This window comes from Cenococcum geophilum (assembly GCF_001692895.1).
Source record: "Cenococcum geophilum 1.58 unplaced genomic scaffold K441scaffold_69, whole genome shotgun sequence".
NCBI lineage: Eukaryota > Fungi > Ascomycota > Dothideomycetes > Gloniales > Gloniaceae > Cenococcum > Cenococcum geophilum.
In genome coordinates, this window is record NW_027137627.1 from 747,642 (window position 1) to 767,649 (window position 20,008).

At 46.6% G+C, this 20,008-nt stretch overlaps 5 protein-coding genes across 5 annotated transcripts; 1 reads left to right on the forward strand and 4 right to left on the reverse strand.

Moving 5' to 3' along the window:
- Positions 1–1,032: 1,032 nt before the first annotated feature.
- On the forward strand, positions 1,033–2,101 carry K441DRAFT_424993 (uncharacterized protein; the record flags this gene model as incomplete). The annotated part of the gene is made up of 3 exons (XM_067641577.1): positions 1,033–1,265; positions 1,358–1,626; positions 1,683–2,101. Coding segments are annotated over 3 exons (921 nt in total), but the record flags the coding sequence as incomplete, so codon positions are not given.
- Positions 2,102–2,413: 312 nt separating this feature from the next.
- On the reverse strand, positions 2,414–3,321 carry K441DRAFT_589270 (uncharacterized protein; the record flags this gene model as incomplete). The annotated part of the gene is made up of 4 exons (XM_067644757.1): positions 2,414–2,484; positions 2,564–2,666; positions 2,722–2,764; positions 2,933–3,321. 4 exons carry the CDS (start codon positions 3,319–3,321, stop codon positions 2,414–2,416), a joined length of 606 nt encoding a protein of 201 aa, XP_067497848.1.
- A 291-nt stretch (positions 3,322–3,612) lies between these two features.
- Positions 3,613–4,270, reverse strand: K441DRAFT_669334 (uncharacterized protein). The gene has a single exon (XM_067650127.1). It carries the CDS (start codon positions 4,135–4,137, stop codon positions 3,805–3,807), a length of 333 nt encoding a protein of 110 aa, XP_067497849.1. The 5' UTR covers positions 4,138–4,270; the 3' UTR covers positions 3,613–3,804.
- Positions 4,271–4,980: 710 nt separating this feature from the next.
- On the reverse strand, positions 4,981–13,550 carry K441DRAFT_681978 (uncharacterized protein; the record flags this gene model as incomplete). Its single annotated transcript, XM_067651525.1, has 7 exons — positions 4,981–6,921; positions 6,981–8,912; positions 9,128–12,301; positions 12,355–12,583; positions 12,635–13,071; positions 13,121–13,321; positions 13,404–13,550. 7 exons carry the CDS (start codon positions 13,548–13,550, stop codon positions 4,981–4,983), a joined length of 8,061 nt encoding a protein of 2,686 aa, XP_067497850.1.
- A 572-nt stretch (positions 13,551–14,122) lies between these two features.
- On the reverse strand, positions 14,123–14,749 carry K441DRAFT_669336 (uncharacterized protein). The gene has a single exon (XM_067650128.1). It carries the CDS (start codon positions 14,471–14,473, stop codon positions 14,162–14,164), a length of 312 nt encoding a protein of 103 aa, XP_067497851.1. The 5' UTR covers positions 14,474–14,749; the 3' UTR covers positions 14,123–14,161.
- Positions 14,750–20,008: the final 5,259 nt, after the last annotated feature.

The following is a 20,008-nucleotide window of genomic DNA, read 5'->3' on the forward strand; positions in this document are numbered from 1 at the left end:
GGCTAAAGAAGAATATTATATAGCTAAGAGGAAGAAGATAAGCTAAGCGCTAGAGGAAGATAAGTAAGGATTTATCGGGCGAACTCGTTGTCACGGCACTGACCTGACGCGTTGTTATGGCTCGTGTACGCGTATGCATGAGCACGGACCTGACCCCTGAGCGACACGTATATATACCGCCTCACCTCCTACATAGCTCCTCACACGACATCGTTTGTCAATCATATACAGTCACCTCGTACATCGTACCTTGACAGTCCGCACGTACTGTGACACTCGTTAACGCATTTAGCCAGCTAGAGGGTGGATCTATTATAAATTTAGTACGTAGATCAAGCTCACGTATAAGCTTTTTAACTTTATCTTTAGTGGATCTTGTAAAGAACTTAAACAGGTAGTTGCTAAGGCCTCCTTCGTCCTCCAGCTTTTAGACGTTAATTAGCTTATAAATAGGACTAAGTCGCTTATACGGCTTCTAAGGCCAAATTAGATCGTCGTTGCTGTAGAGGGCGGTTGCGACTACTAAGGCGTTGCTGCTGTTTATTTAGATTAGCCAAGAGACAGCAGCAAAGAACGCCTAGTGCTTAAGCTCGTCCATAAGGGTATCACGACTTTTAGCGTTAAAGATTTTGGTAAGGAATAGGGTCTATTTTTAGTAATAACTACTCGTTAAATAATCTGTCTCGAAACCCCTAAATGACAAATTGATATTTAACGAAGTTGACGTCAAGTAGGCGCTAAATATTTAGTACGTTGATCATATCGAACGAATATATCGTTCCATCGAAACCCCCCTAATAGAAAATTGTCGAGGTGGTAGGTGTGTGACTCTAGTCGGAGAGTCGGAGAAGGAAGGTCTTCTCCGAGAGCTTCAAACCTAGTTCCTACCAACCCAAAAAACATCCACGCACCAGCATGCCCTTTCATCCCCCCAACCACAGCTCTCGACACCGCCTTAAAACCTCCCGCTCTCGGTCTCGGTCGCCCTACCGATCCTCTCGTCACCGTCGCACTCCCCTCCAGCCCCGCTCACGCTCACGCTCCCCGCATTGCCACGACGACCGCGACTCCACAAGACACAAGCGCAAGCGTTCACCTCAACGGCCGGCCAGCCTCCCATTCCGCGGCCGGCCGCTCTCAAAGCATGACCATGCAGCCTATAAACCTATGTTCGCGCTGTACCTCGACATCCAGAAGCAGCTTGTCCTCGAAGATCTAGACGAGCACGAGGCGAGGGGCAGGTGGAAGAGCTTTATTGGAAAATGGTATGCTATCATCCCAATTACAAATACATCACCAACCTCTCGAACGGATCTTCGTAGCCCAATTTCAGAGCACCCCGGCTAACATTTGTGAGGAATCGTGGAGAACTCGCAGAGGGCTGGTATGATCCTGCCACACTCCAGAAATCACTCGACAAACCCGCCTCCGGCTCGCGCTCCCTCAAAACCCAGCGGCGTGGCTTGCCTAGCCGAAATGCTAAACAGAGCGCACCGCTAGCGGACGGCAAGGTGGAGGAGGAGAGCTCCGATGATGAGATTGGTCCGGCGCTGCCATCACAGGATGCCGGAATCAGCAGAGCTGGTCCAGCGATACCTAGAATGGAGGACCTAGAACTCCGCGATGGTATGATTGTTTTTTGTTCTATGTACAGGTGTTTGTGTGCTTATCCACAGCAATAGAATTATGCGATGAAGACCGCGCCTACCACATCGACGACCTCCGCTACGCCCGCAAACTCGATCGCAATGCTCAAAAAGAGCGTCTCGAAGAGATGGTCCCGCGCGCCGACCCAGGCAGCCGCGAGCGCCAGCTCGAGAAGAGGCGAGAAGCTACAGTGACTCTGCATGCTTTTCGCAAGGCGAAGTCACCCGGAGTTGAGGAAGTCGGGGAAGCGGACTTACTCGGGGATGATGGTATTGATGGGTTCAAGAAGCGGAAGAAAGAGGTGGAACGGAAGAAGAATGAGCGAGAGATAAGGAAGGAGGAGATTTTGAGGGCGAGGGCTGAGGAGAGGGATGAGAGGTTGCAGGAGGTTAGGGCGAAAGAAGAGAAGACGATGGAAATGCTGAAGGCTATCGCTAAGCAGAGGTTTGGCTAAGAATGGCAGAAGGGTTTGCAGAGTATTGTTTATGTAGGGGTCTCGTTAAACGGCATTAAGGATTAAATGTATTAATGGCATACTGGATGCCGAGTGCTGTCTAAGTTTGCCCAATAGAAAACCGTGAGAAATGACAGAAAACAATATACCACCCCTAAAAAAACGCCACAGTCGACCCTGCCTCAAATGAAAGGGTATCCACAACGCACAGCCCAACGCCGTTGATGCCAAAGGGACGCTCCACCAAAGTAAACATCAAAAATCCTCCAAGCCACCCGACAGGAAAGATGCATACCTCCTCTTCACTCCCAGCTACTCGCCATCTAATATTGAGCTGGCAAGCGGCCCGAAAAAGGGTACCTCAAACCGGTCGAGGGTATCCGCTACGGAGGAATATTAGCTGAAGCCCTGCAAGAACTCTTCTCGGTACAACATAGTGCAGTAGCTGAAGGCTAAGCTCACCGTCTTTATATGCTCTTAATGTCAAATATGCGATGAGGCCGATATCGCACGTGAACAGAAGCCAGGATATTATGCTTGACCAGGAAAAAATGATATGCACAACCTAGCAATGCTCATAAGCTTCACCCCCGAAATGATGAGAAGGCAAGAACACTCACGAATATAAAGGTAAACAAGAGGCTGGCTTGCCATGCATGGAACCTACAGATCCGGTCAGTCGCAAGATCAGCCGACATTAATCTAAGAAAGCCTCGCTCTGAGCCCTAGGTTATGAACCAACTCTTTTAGGTAGCCGAAAAATCTTCCAAGATATCCATATTCAATGGATCCATATCACACTCTTAAGAATAAAACACTCTCCAAACTTACCGAACATAATCACTCCGGTGCTCCAACACCAACAGGAGCACACTCCCCGCCGGCGGCAACAGCAAATATGCCAGACACGCCTCATAGTCCATCCTTAGCCCGAGCCTCGTCTCAAACATATCCACATCCTCCCTGACCCCCCCAAACCCGCCTATACCACCAGAAGGTGCATTCCAGGGCTCCCGCTCTGGCCCCTGGCCGCCGAAATAGTTGCCTTGGGGCGGGTCTATAGCATTCGGAGAAGTCACAGCGGTGGTGCCGATGTTGCGGGACTGGGTGAGCGAGGGGCGGGGCGAGTAGGAGGAGGAGCGGCGCGGAGAGGTTGGAGGGGGTGGAGAGAGGGCCCGGTTGGTTTCGGGGGAGGCGTCTTGGTAGGGTGCGAAGTTCATAGCCGATTCAAAGTAATAGATCGCGGCGGGAATGGTAAGGTATTAGGGTATTAAGGTAGTCCGAGGGTTGGAACTATTTGTTATGGCGTTTAAGGCGTTTTGTAATAGCTTTGAAGCTGGGGACAGGTTGAAGGTTGAAGCGGGAGAACTTCGGTGGTAACTTAAGTTTCCTGACGACGCGGAATATCGGCGTATACTTGATCATGGTGCGCATAATGTAGACTGGTATCATCTATTAGACTACGCGCGTTAAAGTTAGATCCTGTTATTTTGAGATGCAATGATCCTGCTGGCAGCTTCCTGTGGGTTTTGTCCACAGCATTTTTAGTGTGGGAAGCTTTAGTACCGCTGAAATTACAGTCTCAGCACCAGCGGTTGATGCTGGACATTACGAATTGGACCACTCAATCAGACCTTGTTCCTTTATTCGTCTGCCTTCCATCCCACGTCCCATCCCCAGCCAACTCGTACACAGGATTGCCATCATGAGCACAGGCTCACTTTTAGGGCCATCCCATAATAAACAGCCGGATTTTGCATCTCGTGTCTTTCCTTAGACATGAGCTCTTCTCCGACAAACACCCTGGACAGACGCTTTTCTACTGCCGACTCTAGCTTAATCGCAGGACCATCAACCATACGCCGAAATCGGAAGTAGTATAAGCCCAACGCGATAAGTAGGATAATTGCTATTACATCTCTGACGACTATTCCGGCAATAGTGCCAGTGGAGAGTGACGTGTGGTCGGTGTGGGTGAGAGTAGTATTAGAAACGGTTCCGACTGCCGGAATTGCAACGATGTTCTGCGCGGGCATCGGTGACTAAAATAGTGCCTGGTGAACTGAGAAGTTCGAGCGCTCGTAATTAGCAATGACATAAACTTCCTGCAGGAACGTGCGGCCGAGCGTGTATTGCGTGTCATTTGCAGCGCAGCGGATTGGGAAATATCTTGTTGAATTGTTGTAGATGGGGTAGGTGGCCTGTAGGTCAAGAGAACGATATTAAGTTACTCTTACTTCCGCGCCGATCTCCCACACCGCCATGCACCCGAGATTTTGAAAATGATGATTGGGTGTTTCCCGAGGACTTTCTGCGTGAATTAGCGGCGGCCCAGGTAGTACAGTACCCCGCGATTTTGAGCCACAAAAGCCCCACCATCCATAAATATGTCCACACTAGTTTTAATACCCAGGTACCGCCTTACAGCATCATTGATTCGCTATCTAAAGTCACAATATTCTAGGTCTCAATATCTTCGGGGTAGTAGGAAAGACAAATCAAAAGCATGTTACTTCGTCATCCTTGCTGTCGTTTTCCTGGGCTCCCAACTTTCACATGTTATCGTCTCTATGTAATTCCAGCTCTACGTCAAATTCGCGTGTTTGATTTGTTCCACGTGTTTAGCGAATATGGGTAGCTGTATCATAAAGACAGTATAGCGCCAGCCAGCACTGATTTGTGACAGCTCCCACAGTAGCAAGAAGCAAAGCCAGCCATGAAAGCAAAACCAAACATCCAAGCACCACATAGCATGTGAAAAATTAGTTGTGGCGCTTTTTCTTTGCATTTCTCATCTGCCTGAAGGAGCTAAATAAGAAGAAAAAGGAAGGGCCAAGAAAATCCGCCCCTACCCACTAAAGGTGTAATTATGTTGCAATTCACCATGCACTCCTTGAACTATAAATCAAGTCCACCGGCACTTTGTTCTTCTGGTAGAACTCCTCACAAGCGTTCTTCAAGTAGTGTGCATTTGCTTCGGCAGCCCGGGCCCGAATGTCCAGTACGTTATCAATTCTAATGAATGAGCGACCTGCCTTCAAGAGTTCACCTTCAGCCTGAACTGTGAGTGCCGGCATTAGGAAGCGATCCGCCGCCGTTAGGAGGTCAAGAAGATCGTCGAGCCTATCAGCAATCACATCAACTGCGTTTTCGTCCGTGACTCGCATGGGCGTCCAGTCAAATATATCTGCGTAGGCGAAATCAACTACCATGGACAAGGTGTGAAATGAGATGCCTTCTAGGTTGATCCGTTCATCCTTGGCCCAATTTCCGTTAAAATTGGCCGCAAAATGAGCCGAGGCAGCAGCGAGGACGATTTTATGTGCTTGTATATCTTTTCCGTCTGCCGATAGAGTTATGTCTAACATCTTCCCTTCATGTCTCATTCGAGTCATTGAAGCAGACAAGGACTCCGCCATACCGACGTCGGGCCCAACAATGGTAGGGTAGACAATGGTTCTACAACCAAGCGCCCTCAGCAGCCTCTCATGCCGCATCAATCTTGGTTGCACAGACATCAAAGGAGGCGAATCACAGGGGCTTAGCAGTACCAGATGCTCAATCTTGAGCCAAGATGACTGGAGATCTTCTAAACGTACCAAAGCGTCATCAGTAATGGCCAGGTTAAGCCACAACGGGCTTGTTGCATGCGTGAAAGAGTCGCTGCTCTGATGGAGATTGTCTTGCAGAAAATCATATGTGGAAGCCAAGTCAGATAGAAAACTTGGGATTGCGCCTTCGGCCAAGTGTTCTGCGGACTGCATCAAATGGTTAAGGTGCTGCCACACCATGCTAATTGGAGGTCTTCCGTGTAACATGATTTTCTGGAATGCCATCTCAGATGGCTCAATTGAGGAAAATGAAGTTTGGCTCCAGCAGATCGGTACATACTGGGACTTGATAACATCCTCGAGTGGCAGAAGAAGCTTCGATGCAGCTAAGGCAGCCATAGAATCTCGTCTGTAGCTTGGTTGGCTGTCCAAAGCTGTCAAAGCAGGGAAGATGGCCTCTTTTCGAACCATCAACCATTCGCTCTCGGAAAAGCCAGAGGTAGCGCTAGGTAATGAAGACGTCAGGGGTTCTAGAACTGCCTGAGCGTCAGATGCAAGTCGAGGATTCAAGGGAGGAGTGTTCCAAGCTTCAAGTCGCTTCCTCATTGTTTGCAGGCACAAGGTATAATCCTTTGCGAAGTTTGAGCCGCTTCTTTGCTTAAGACCGATGTCCAACCAGAATTGTTTACGGCCCCTAACTGCTGTCATCAGGAATCTCTTGGCTACTTCTTCTCGAAATGCCGCCTGGAAAATGTGATCACCGTGATCGAAAAGCGCGCTTGCAAGATGCAACACACCATTTCCATCAGGCGCTAGCCTTGAAACAGACATGAGATTGATAAATCGCCATCTTTCTCCGTTATTCTTGTTTCTGTGGGAGAAATTTCGTGGATGATTAACTTCGCAGACTTGGGAAAGCGCCAAAATAAACAATTGATAATCCTTTTCAGCACCAGGGGCGACCGTCTGAGGCATGTGCGGGAGTATGTTTGTCTCCAAAAGAATAGTGTCAGCTCTCTCCTGCACGCCTAATGATTTTAGCGTTGAAGAATATGAGGTTGCAATTCCGGATTGAACAAATCGGTCATACTCAGACATCCATGGCCGTAAGAGCTTGTAGTCAGCTGGAACTAGGGCCGTACCAGCGGCGATACAGGGATGTGAAGCACTGACAGTAGGCCATATTGGTAGAATTTCCAGCCTATTTTTTATACGGAACGGATCGGAAGGATCCAGGTCTAAGTAATTTTTCACAAGTTGTCGAAGAATCTGATTGAAATCAACGTCAGCATTCTCGTGCCCTAATTCAGGTTATGCGAAGATTATACCTCTAATTCGACATCTGCGAAGATAGTCCTAATATATTTCTCAAGCCCTCCTGCCTGTCGTACGGCAAGCACTGAAAAACTATTGATCAATCGGGCAAATGAGGACGCTTTCTTCAGTGAATCCTCAGCTGACTTGAGGTATAATGGCATATACTCGCTATTGAGCCTGTAGAGTCCAGGAATCTTATCGCAGAATTTCTGATGTTGCTCATCTGCCGGCTCAACAACTGATGGGAGGTTCTTGTGCTCAGATGGTTTCAAGTATGTTTTGATGCCATCGCAAGTAGCCCGTAAGATTGGATAATTGTGAACTCCAGAGCCAGACATTAATGTGATTGTTTCTTTACTGTGGATCTCTTTCTCACGCCAGAACTCCCAAAAGCGCTGCAACCAGGCGTCGAATTCTGTTACAGAAGCATTTGCCTGAAAGTCCTTCTTCCCAAGTAGCGTCCCGAAGTCAGAGAGATCCAGTCTCTTGATATTGAACTTCTTTTGGCGATTCAGGAGTTTGACCTTAAAGTCATTCCCTTGATTCACCAGCGTCAAAAGTTCCGAGGCAAAATCAAAGAGTTCCCCCTCCCGCTCGCTGGCCGCATAGTACGTAAGAGTTGGTTTGGAGCGGCCTACGATACTCAACACACCTAAAGTGCCATCCGCAAGTGGAAGTACACGACAGCCATCCAATTCTTCAAAGTCGGCATCGGCCGCGGGCATTATCTCCTTCAGGAGAACTTCCAAAGCCTTGAGTTTGGAGTTGGATTTGATCAGATATTCAGCTGCTGCTTCCGACCGAAAAATCTCCCGAAGCAATCTTGGTGTAACGGATGTAATCCTTGGCTCTAGTGATTGCAACTTTGTAAATGGGACGCGGACAAGCGTTGGAATCTGAGACTCAAGGACATCTCGTAAAAGTTCCGATGTCTCGCTGGATAGGAAATCAAAGGTGGCCTCTTTGATCTCTAAAGCCTTTGGAGGCTGGCGTTTCTTCTTCCTATCCAATTGACGGGCTAATGGAAAGAGGCGACATGAGCTGCTGGGCAATTGTTGCCAGAATGAAGTGTAAACCAGCTCTGAAAGAGAGCCTTTGGGTGGGACTTGCTTGGGCCAAAGGCGAAAAGCATCTTGGCCTACTTTTCTCGTAAGGTCCTCAAGGAAAGGAAGATACAAGCTTGGTATCACCGAAGTGAGCAGCCATCTGTTCCAGTCTGCGCCATCCTCTCGAGCAGAACTTTCGATGGTGATGGAATTTCTATCTCCAAAAGTAATAAAGGTGGCGTGGACATTGACTGGTAAGTCCCATTGTAACGGGAGAGGAAGAGAGCTGAATATTCTTGATTTTGGAGCAGCATAAAGTTTTGCATCTTTACCAGCGGGAGTGGAAGATACTAATGCAGCCATTCCACATTGGACATCCTTCATTCTCCTTTTGTGGCGATGCAGAAGCTCAGTCGGGAATTCCGCCGGATCCTGAATGGCAGTCCACCACCGATCTTCTATCGTAGTGCCGCCATCCAATCCGTTTCCTTTGGTCACGGTACAGACGGTCCAGTCAGAGAAGTCATCTTCCAGTCCCCTGCTGGAGGATTTTACCGACCAACGAGGATGCCTCTCCCCGTATACCTCGAAATCGATTGACCGCACATTTCTCAAAAATATTAATGAGATGCGCGCTTCGTCAAGAAATTCTTCCATATACCGTTGTGCTGCAGTGTAATCCAATGGCGTCTTGCTTTCCCTCAGCCTCGAATGCACAGTCGAAGGTCGAAGGGGAAATCGGAAAATTGTACCCTCGTAAAATTCCCGCTCCCGAGAGTAACCCCACAGGCCATCAAAAGGAGCTAGTTGATCCGGGCATGTACTCTTAAGTCTTGAGAGCTCGATTTTGACACCTGGCATTCGACGGCCGGTGCGATAGTTCATGTGCAAGACGTGCTGTAAAGGACTAGGGCATAGTGAGTAAGATGGCTTAGCAAAAAGACAAGGGGGAAGATGAAAACGACAAAACAGAATAATAAGAGAAAACAGAGACACTTACTCTAGAACCACTAAGTAGCTTCCTGATAGCAGCATTGGAACATCGGTCCAGTGATACATCGTTTGAGATCCCCTACCAAACTTGCCGATTGTGGAAGGATCATCTCTCTTACTACCTCTTCCAACGTGCTCAACCCTTCGAAATCCTTTTCCTGAAATATCCCATCATTGTGGACCACTAGAGCAGGTCCCTGATACGCCGATAGCTCTGGAGTCGCAAGAGATACTTGTGGATGTTGTCTAGCATCAAGGAGCCAATTGATCTGCGTTGCGCTTCCAGCATCGTCTGCATTCGCCAGGTACTCTTTGAACGTCGCTTCAACCGGGTAGCGTTCAAGTGTATCATTGATGCCATCCGTGACTTCCTCGTGTTGGTCGAACTCGTCATCATCAATATCGGCCAAGCCCAACTGTCCCTTCTTGATTCGTTCACTCAGTGGTTGAATTCGTAACTTTACGACAATGCTATAAGAAATATCCGGATGTGTGAAATTGGTGGTCCCTTGTACTGGTGAAAGCGGTCCAAGATCATTATAAGTTGCATCCTCAAGTGCACAAAGACTCCCTATAGCGCTAACAATCATCAAGGTTGACAAACGATCCCGACCAAAGACAGCGGCGAGCTTGATGATCTCGATTTGAACTGCTATATCTGCTTCCCCCAGACTGGCCTCTTCTTCGGCTTCTTTTCTTCGCTGAAATTCTCTTTGGGCCTGCAACAAATCTTCGAGGTCGGGCTTTTCTTTTATTCCAAGTCTTTGAAGGAGCGAAGAATTATCATACCAAAAGCTGTTGTCGATATTGTATAGGTATGGCTCAAGTCTTTCGCAGCCAGTATGAGAGGCCATTCGAGGACCGACAAAGCAGCCACTTTGAGTCAGGATGCATCGGAGATCCATCAACTCCTTATAGCAGATTTCGACTTGGCCCTCTCCTTGAACATACTTCAGAACGGCGTGGACAACCTTCCCGTCCTCCTTCTCAATCCCTCGCTCCAACTGCGCGAGAAGCGTGGTAATTGGAATCGCCTCATTCCAGCCAAGTCGCTGCTTCCAATCTTCCGTAATATCAAACTGGACAAGTGAATGCACAAGTCCGACGAGCAAATGATCGCCAAGTCCGCGACATTGAGTAGCATTTGCTAGAACCTTCTTTCCATGACAGTCGATAGCTGGGAGCCACTCCAGCTCCCGTAGAATGACAGGTAGTTCTGTGTCTGCGCCTGACGACCACTCCACTTTAGACTGGAGTAATTTGCCGGCTAGGTCCCACGTTCGTTCAGTATCGTCATGGTCGTTCGCGAAGCACTTAATTCGACCCTTAACCAGGTCTTCGGTGAGGCGCTCTCGTAGACCACAGTCAATGGCTACTCCTTTGTATTCGTCCATGACCCACTGGGCTGGAAAAACCTCTTCATCATCAAAAAATAGACTTCGCAGGAGGTGGTTAGACGAGTCAATAAGTTGTGCTGCCGTGGCGAATTTTGAGACCCTCTTGTCATCAATGGGGGAGAGAGGGAGAAAGGGTAGTGATGCTAGTCTTTCACGAGTGCCCCCTTCGAAATTGTAGAAGTGACTGAAGAATAGCCTCGCAATATGCTCTCTGCAACATATGCTCAGACCTCTGAAGTGTCCGCTTTCCCAAAATGAAACTATGAAGTCCTTCAAAAGGCTCACAGTACATGGGCACGCCGCCAGCTGAAATTCCGTGAGAAACTTTCTAGTATCCTCCAATTTGGCGTCCACGAAAAGTACGTTTGTCCCATCCGGTACGGGCACATTTCCAGGTAATCCGATGACTTCCGAATAGCCATTAAGAGATGTCCAACTAAAGCAAGGTTCCAAGCCATTTCCCGGCTTCCAAGTGAGTTTCTGAAAGATTTTGAGTCCTCGTAATGCGCTCGAAATAGCTGGAATATCTCTGCAAAGATGGCAATGTGAAACTAGAAGTTCCTGCAGATGAAGTTTATCGTCATCGGATGCTCGTTCTATAGCCTGATGAATGTTATTCAGCCAAAACGTGAAGTCTTCCAAGACCCCGCCGTTTTTGACTAATAGACTAGAATCATTCACGGAGGCATCTACGAGAAGCTTTAATGCGCGAGATGAAAGACTGTCTGAAAACACAATGGGTTTGTTGGAGACTGCGTCGATAGTGGCCATTTTGCGAAGGAAGTCTCCAATTTCTCCCGGAGGTGCGTAAATCGTTCCACTTGACGGATTTTGTGGCTTCAGTTTCCTATGCTGGCCATTTGAAAGTGGCACAAGCCACAAGCAAGATACGTCCACCTCGGGTAGGCTGTAACCTCTTGCCACGATCCAGTCCCAAATGTTGGAGACGAAAGCCTTCGTATCACCGTCTAAGCAAACGAAGTCTTGACTTGGATCGAAATTCTTGAAGTATGTGCTCAAACAATAAGATTTGAGATCATTACTTGAGCGTTGCCGGAGAGAGGAATGCAGAGAGGAGCGCAACAATCCGTTCCTCAGGGCATGTACGGTGTTTTTTGAAAGCCTTCCAAGACTAATATTTAGATGCAGTTCACGGCCGAATAGGGCGTGTTCATCTTCATCTCGATGAACGAAAGCAACACGCCGATCGATTGACTTATACGTTCCATCCTCGAAGGGAAATAGCTCCATAGCTCCATATCCCCGAAAGCTAGGATCTGACAAGATATATTCGAGAAGGGCTTGCTTTGCATCCTCGATCAATGCTCGCACTTGATGTCTGCTTCTCTCGAGGCGGCCACACAGAGAAGTTGGACTTAGACGCTCCACCAAGTTGCTACTTTGCACGGTAGGCAATAGTGTATCCGGAAGGTAGATCATGGGGGTTCCTACGTCGCATAGAGCTCTCCTCAAGGCTGGCGATTCATCTCCGTTGGCTAGTAGTCCTAGGTTTGAACTTGTATAGCCAAGGTCAGTGTACCAAATCCGGCAGGACCTGTCTTGGGCAATCTGCAGGACCTTCTGAATCATCCCATCCATTACATCATTACAGTTTGCCACTGTCAACGGCCACTTTGCAAACGCAGCTCGTTCAGGATCTCGCTGTGCGACATGCAGCAACATATTGACCCAGGCCGTCGGAATTGGCCTAGCAAACAACCACTCATTCCATTGTGCAGGTAGTTGATCTTGGACACTGCTGTCGCTGCTACCATGGATCCGGGCCCGGTCTGGAGATAGGCTAAAGAGGCCATGTATATGGACCGGCTGGTTCGTAGGGATTGGCAGAGGCAGAACCGTAAATAGGGAACCGTTGTTCATTCCCGGAGCATCTGCCTATCAGGATCTTAGAATTATTGCTAGCATTTTCTTGGGTCCATATAACTTACAGGGATTTGAGCTGCCACTGCAATCCAAGGTATCATGGCTTGAGCATTGCACCAGTCTCGTAGCTTTTCCTCTGCTGGATGGCTTGCAATGCTGTGATGCACGGCGAAGCTTGTTCGACTATTCGCAGTTGGGGACGCAGACTCTATCTCGACATCAAATGAAAGTTCAAATGGCTTTTCCGGTTCCGTAGACGCTGTCCTAACCATGTCATTGACCAATCGCCTGTTCCTGTCCCAATTGTAAGAAAATACTCTTGGTTGAATCACATGTAGTACGTACATTCTCACATGCTCCGTATTACAGATCTTGATACTGGAATCCACAGCACCTCCAATCTCAATCTTGATACTCTCGATATTCTTCATAAAAAGCAGCCCGGAGATTTCAAATTCAGAGGCGAACTTTCTCATGACCTCCTCGACGTCAGAGGCTGTGGTTGGTCGCTTGCAGATCTCACTCGCTTCTGCCTGCGACGCGGTTCTCAACGGGATTCGAATGATCGTACCGTCAAACGGCTTATCGGGTACCTCCATGACGGCCGAAAATGCGCTCATTTGATTTCCCATTTCCACTTCCCCTGCATTGGCCACGAAGTCCCACATCGGACCGCCAGGATTGGTGCAATTGGGAAAGCTAGCCGACCACCGGTGATGCGCGTCAAGAATAAGAAGGTTATCCTTGGACACAATGGATGGTGAATCAGTCCAATTGTAAACCTAGATATACTGAGTGACTGTGACGGTCAGCTACAGAATTACAGCTTACTGAATTAAACCCTCTTCCAAATTTGCCAGTCGAGTAGGCATCCCGAAGTTTGCGGGAATCTCCCACTCGCGAGAGGGACTCAAAATCCTCAGCTGGGAAGACGGCACTGTTATATGCCAAAAGTGCAGGACCTTGATACTGGGCAAGATCGGCGTGAAGAAGATTGTCCGTTGGGTAGCTGTTTAAATCGAGGACGAGTCTCTATAGATGGAGTCAGCACCTGTCCGAAAGAAAAGAATGAAAGACAAAGTTGCAGTGGAAAGAGCAAAGGTAATCTACGTACAACGCTCGAGGCTCCGGCATCGTCTGCGTTCTGGAGCAGTTCGCGCAAGATTCCACCACCAGCAGGGTAGTCACGACAAATGCTCCTCAGCACAATCGTCATGGGCTGGGTCTGAGGTCTATGGGCCTTAGGGAGTGGAGGTGCCATTATCAGTCAATGCGGTGGATTTGGGTGAGAATTGCCAGTTTAAGATCGCACTAAAGCTGATGCAGCCTTGTGTAACGCAGGCGCGTTAGGTTTGGTCATACGCTGGTCAGTTAGCCCAATGCAGAGGCTATCTGGACATTGATTTTAGAGTATTTTTGGGGTCGAGATATTCATGATAGCTGTAGGTTCGTAGGAGGCGGGCTGGTAAATTGGGAGGGGTGAGATTGTGGCGTGATAGTCGTTTCACATGGATTCAATCGCGTGACTCGGGAGACATCTTTCTCGATTCAACCTTTCGTTCTCAAGAATTATGCACCCACACTGCAATAAATCTGATTCTAAGACTGTCATCAATCTGGATCCAAAGGTGTCGTTAGATATGAATTGCCGTATCTTACAGTGCCGGCAGTGATCTTTTTAGACTGGACTGGATTTAAGGATCGATCCAGTCCAGTCCTATGGAAACCAGATTTGGATCCAAGAGCTCCAAGGAGCTCCAGTCTACCCACTAGACCTAATATGGTAAATCTTAGCAATATTATAGTGTTAAGGATTAAAAGTAGAGGTAGCGAACCTTACTAAATTATATATAAAATCGTCTATATTATACCTTAATTGACATCAGGAAGCTCGTTCTCCATCTTGCCACCCTCCCGTTCCTCATCCTCCACCTCACAGTCGTGCTTAATAGCCTCCTCCTCAGCTAAAGCTTCCTCATCCGCAGCGGCGTCCTCCTGAGCAGCAGCCTCCGCAGCAACTGCGGCCGCAAGGCGAGCCTTAGCTTGCTCCTTTAGTGAGAGTTCTGCCTCCTGCGGACCCTGCTCCTTACCTTCCGCTTTACCAATGTCCTTATTATTAAATATACCCTTTATAGGCGGCCTATGCCTATGCCGAAGATACTTGTTCGCCTTAATAATATCCATCTTTAGGCGGGATCGTCAATCTTCGAGGAGGATCTTATAGCTATTAAACAGCCATTCGTATCTACCGCTTATAGGAAGCACTACGAGCACGTCGAGGGCGAATCGAGTAAGATCAGGCTGGCTGTGGTGTCGGACGCAGGAAGGGGGCAAATAGCCAGGTAGCGGGTGATACTGGCTGTCATGGTGGTGAGGAAGGGAAACACTAAAGCAGTAAGTATGGGATACAGGAGCAGTAGTAGAAGCAGCAAAGTAAAATTTGTTGGTAGGGGGGTAGCGACCCCCTTCCCCCCAGTAGAAAGTCAAAGTAGAAAGTCGTTTTGTACCGGCTAATCCTATTGATTTGATTGGCCGACTTAACGAACCGAAATTAGATTCCTAGCATTAGAGCGGTTTTTCTGGAAAATGAGGATCCGCGAAACACCTGCTGCGTAGAGTTAGTATACGGCTTAGTAAAGGACGCCGTCGATTGAGGTTATACAGGGGAGCCTTGCTATCGTACTATACCTAATTTATCCAATATTAAGCCTCTCGTCACAATTTTATCGCGTCGCTTGAATCTAACGCGTTTGGTAGTTATGTATTAAAGCCTCCGTCGTATATACCGCCCGAATTAATAAGCCGCTTCTACGACGACGAGGATAACGGCTTCCTCCTTCTTTAGACAGCGAGTTAACGCTAGGCTACATTAATAGAGGAGTCTTGGCGTGGTGTTTATGCGCCTAATACTCGTGCATCCTTTTAAGCACCCCATTTCCAATGGGATTTAGATAAAATTAACGATAAGGTTTATTGGCGAGAGACTTAGTAAGGTCGTCCAATTTAGCTTCAGTATAGGTGCCAGCTCTAAGTGTAAAATAGCTTCCGCCCAGATAAGATTTAAGCTCTAGCGCCGCTTATATATCATACTAAGGAGCCTATAAAGTTTAATACGTATAAGGCTTTACCAGAGAAGGCAATGTATACGCTCTATAATTATCTCGCATACCTAACGCGGTACTACCACTATACTAAGAATATTGGTCACAGTCGCTCTTAGATCTCTAAGGTTTTTAATAGCTCGGTAGAGCGTATCTATCGCAACTAGCACAACTTAATTCACTAGCGCCTATAGCTAAATAATTATACCGAATTCTCTCATTATACATAATATCTAGAAGAGGCTGGCTAGGGGGAGGGTTAAGTATAGGGTGCAATTAACGGCACCTTCTTTAGATTCTATCGGCTAGTAAATAGTGTCCACTAATTATAGACGTATTCTAGCTATTATAAGGGAAACGGCCTTAAATATTAATTAATTACTACCCCAGATGGCCTTATCTCTTATACCTCTAAGCCCTTCCTAGCTCCCTTAAACGACTAGGATATATATAGCGAATCTAGTGTAGCCAAGAAGCTCTGTACGATATTCGCTAATTACGAGCCGCTGTTTCTATTTGGCGATAATACTTATAGAGAGTTATACGGCTACATTCCCCTATAAAACAATTAGCAAGGATTTTAATAGTTAACTAAAAAGCAGCTACAGTTAAATCACAAATTATTAGGAGCTAGAGTTATAGTAGAGACTTCATTTAGAAATATAGAGAACTACCTTACTTATAACCACTTTAAGTAAAGCCTTTAATCAGCCAGCTAGCCGGTGGCTACGTACTTCTTAGTATCCGTTTTCCTATATAATATATTAACTTATCTATATAGCCAAGCAGATATAATTACAAGCCGTTTTAACTGCTAGCCGCCCTCTGTAAAAGACTATTTAGGGTAGAATTAAGTTAAGTAGTTATAGGAAGGGTTTCGGACGAGTAGAAGGTAAGGTAGGTAAGGTAGGCAAAATAGTGGGTAAGTAGAGATTTTAGGCAGATTTCTAAGTCCTTTAAGTAGCCTTCAAATTTCGCGCATATACAACTTTTGTATATAATTTATATATAAAATCTATAAAAAGCTATAATAGACAGGCTAAAAGTAAAGGAATAAGCTTAATCCGTTACCAAAATATAAAAAGATCATACTCTCTAACCCAATTACTTACCACCTTCTTTCTTAAATAGCTTTACTAAAAGATCCTCTAACCTATTAAACCGACTATTCTATTCTTAATTGCGATATCTTATAATCTCTTCGCTCTCATCTAATCTCTTTTTAAGCTTACAACCTTACCTATAGTAGAGTCCTCCCGCTCAAAGCGCCGCCTCTAGATTTCTAATTCCTCCTTCCTCAGTCAAAGCTCCTCCTTTACAACACTCTCGCGTAAGGCAGTAGCGCTCTCCTATATCTTAAAATATCGCTTAAAGACTGCATTAGAGCTATTTATAATTAATGCGCTATTAACTAAAGCCCGCTTACGAGACTGCCCTAAACAAAAGCCTTCGTATATAACTACGTCGCGCAAGGACTCGTCGTTCAACTCGGTAGTAATAGTATCGCCTACAGATTTAAATTCACTAGCTCAACGTTTTAACACCCGCTTTAGCATAAAGGTACATAATTCGTATTTATCCTTCCTCTCCTATTTAAGCTGCTCTTCCGTTTTAGAGTCTTCCTCTTTTCTACACTTCTTCTCCTCCACTATACTAATTATATCATTAATATAGCGGTCAAACTTATTAAATTACTCCCTTCCTATTCCCTTATTGCGACCGGCTAGGAATCTCCTCCTCTTACCAATCTAACCAGGAAGGATCTTCTGCTTACCGTCCTAGCTAACGCCGTTCTTACCCCCAAATATTATCCTATATAGATTGCTCAGCTCAAAGTTTAGCTCCCATTTAAAATCCTTCTTAATATTCTTGCAAAAGGCGTTATCTAAAGGAGTATTTAAATACTTTTTCTTCCTAGCAGCAACCATCCTTACAACATTAAGTTTAAGGCCTTTACTCTATTTAATAAGCACCTTCTTTAACACCCATTTGCCCATCCTTTTAGAAGTCTTAAATATTATTTTCTTACCTACAGGCTCCGTAGGATCCTAATTAAGCTCCCCCCAGGGGGCCGTTAGTAATTGCTTAGATAACGGAGTTAGAGCGTTCGCTAGTCACTTAGCTAATAATAGAATTATAATTAGTGGCTATAAGGAAGTTAAAATACCATTCTGCGAGGACGTATCTCGTAAGGGGATAGGGCGAGCTATATAGCGGGCTTTAAGATACGGAGGTGTATGCGGAGGGGGGGAAGCTAGGTATACTGGCGACGACGAGAGCTCGTATAAGGGAGGAAACCTTACCCTCCCTTCCTGCGGGGTATCCGGCAGCGATGGTATTAGCTTAATATCATACATATCCTTATACACGAAGCCTATACTAGGATTCCAAAAGTACGGTTGCAATTAATTCAAAATCATCGCATGCAGTGGCGGCAGTTAAACTCTATAAGGACTCGGCCGATTGTCTTCTATATAGCCTTAAGGCTCTTACTAACTCGAATTTGCCATTATAATTGGTATCTAGCCGCTCAGAAGTTTAATAGGAGGTCATTAAAATGCAAGGTGGTGATAGAAAAGGAAGACGCGTCTCCCGCGATCGCGTTATCGCAACTACCTCGCGCGCCCGCGAGGTTCAAATAACCTCATCGCCGTGGGTACTACTTAATCGACTACACCTTATACGGCAGGTGTATTGGTGGTAGAGCTTATCCACCAGGTGGATTAATTGATCCACCATCCACCTACTTGGCAAGAGTTATGCAAGCCACCTTATTTTACTATACAAGCCTCGTACAAGGGGTAGGTAGGGGGGTGGCAAGGGTAAGATCAAGCACCTTGCCCATTCGGGCAGGTGTTGTAGCAGGTGGATTGCTAGAAAAACCGTTCTATTATACGGTTACTGGCGTAAGAATTAAGAACACGAGGGTACGCTTTTATAAAATTTAATATATAACCATCACGATTATATTATTTAGCCCCCTGCTTTGGCCCCGGCTTGCGGGGGGTTGGAAGGTTAAAGAAGTTAAGGAAGAGCTTTATATAAAGCTTTGCGTAGAGCCTCTGTGTAGAGCTTCGTGTAGAGCTTTGTGCAGAGCTTCCGTGCGCGGGGCTACGTGCGCAGAGCTACCGTGCGCAGGGCTACCGTACGCAGAGCACCATATCAGAGGCGTAGGTAGAGCTTCGTGTAGAGCTTTGGTAGAGCTTTAGTAGAGCTTTAGTAGAGCTTTATACAGAGCGACAGTATATAGAGCCACCGTATGTAGAACCGTGCATGTAGCTCTACACGAAGCTCTACCTACGCCTCTACGGTAGCTCTGCACAAAGCTCTACTTAAAACTCTACTCGAAGCCTTCTACAGAGCTCTATAATTGTCCCTACGAACGGCTCTACAAACGCCTAGAAGTCTATTAAATATTGCCGCCGACATCTAGTAAGGCACTCGTAGTAGTATCTTAACATCTACTACCGTTCTCACCACCTATGATTCTACCTACTTATTCCTGAGTTAATTAATTAGATTATGTAGTGGCTTGCGAGGCGCCGCGCGAACTAATTTAGGTGCTGCTATGTCTACTTGACGTTTGCAATCTACTTCCGTGGGCACGCCTCGGTGAAGGTTTCGGGCGAAGAGCTTCTATGCGGGGGTCTCAGTTACATATTCCCAGCCCGTATGATCTCATCTTCACCCTCTCTGCTTTCCTATTCAGCTGCTGTAACAGGATAGCTAGCTTACAATCATCTTCCATTCCAGCATACATGGTAACAGTTCGAAGTAGGCTCGCATGGCGAAGACTAATTTTTGAAGAAAAACCTCTCCCGATTCAATGAACTTAGGACCAGTTATAACTCCGGCTAATTAGCGCGTACTTATGATAATTTTTGATAGACCATTCCGTACAACACCAGTTCTTCTCAACGTCTACATCCGCCTGACATGTTCGTGAACGAGGATTGGCTATCTCCGAGCTTTCCAGCTTATGGGAAAAGCCAGATTGTCGGATTCGAATTCCTTCGGTCGGACTTAAGGCGTAATCTACATCAATCGCGGCAACCCAGTTCTGGCTCGTTCGGTCAAACTCTGCAACGAAGCCTGAAGGCCCGTTCGACTTCATCTCTTCGCCCACAAGGATAACATTCAATTTCTCTCCATCTGTCCAATAACATGTCTCCACCTCAGACCACTTTTGGTAGGAGCGTGGGATGCTCATTAGACACTCGCGGAAAACATCAGAAGTCACTATTTTGATTGAGAGTGCTCCGAGCAGACACTCGTCTTGTATTCCGATAACATAGCATATCGGACTGAACAGAGGTATGGCTAAATCCGTATCCCGAGTTACTTTTCCAGGAGTAAGTACTCCTTCCTCCGGTTTGCAGATCAAATATCGTCAAGTCATGCTGTGTAGCAGGACCACCATGGTTACTTTTTGGGTGAGGCTTGGAGAGCACCCAAAAATAGCGTCCACAAGACGAGAGCGATTTAGTGAAATATGACGGTGGTATCTCCGTTCTTAGAGTCAATCAAATTGTCATAACCTTCCAACGGAAATACTCACCTATAAAGACCGGTCTACTCTGAATGCTGAAGTCCATTAACCATAGACCTAGGTTGAAGT

Bases quoted from the DNA above. Each gene is read 5' to 3' on its own strand.
- K441DRAFT_669334 (XM_067650127.1), bottom strand. From the start codon at position 4,137: ATGCCCGCGCAGAACATCGTTGCAATTCCGGCAGTCGGAACCGTTTCT.
- K441DRAFT_669336 (XM_067650128.1), bottom strand. From the start codon at position 14,473: ATGGATATTATTAAGGCGAACAAGTATCTTCGGCATAGGCATAGGCCG.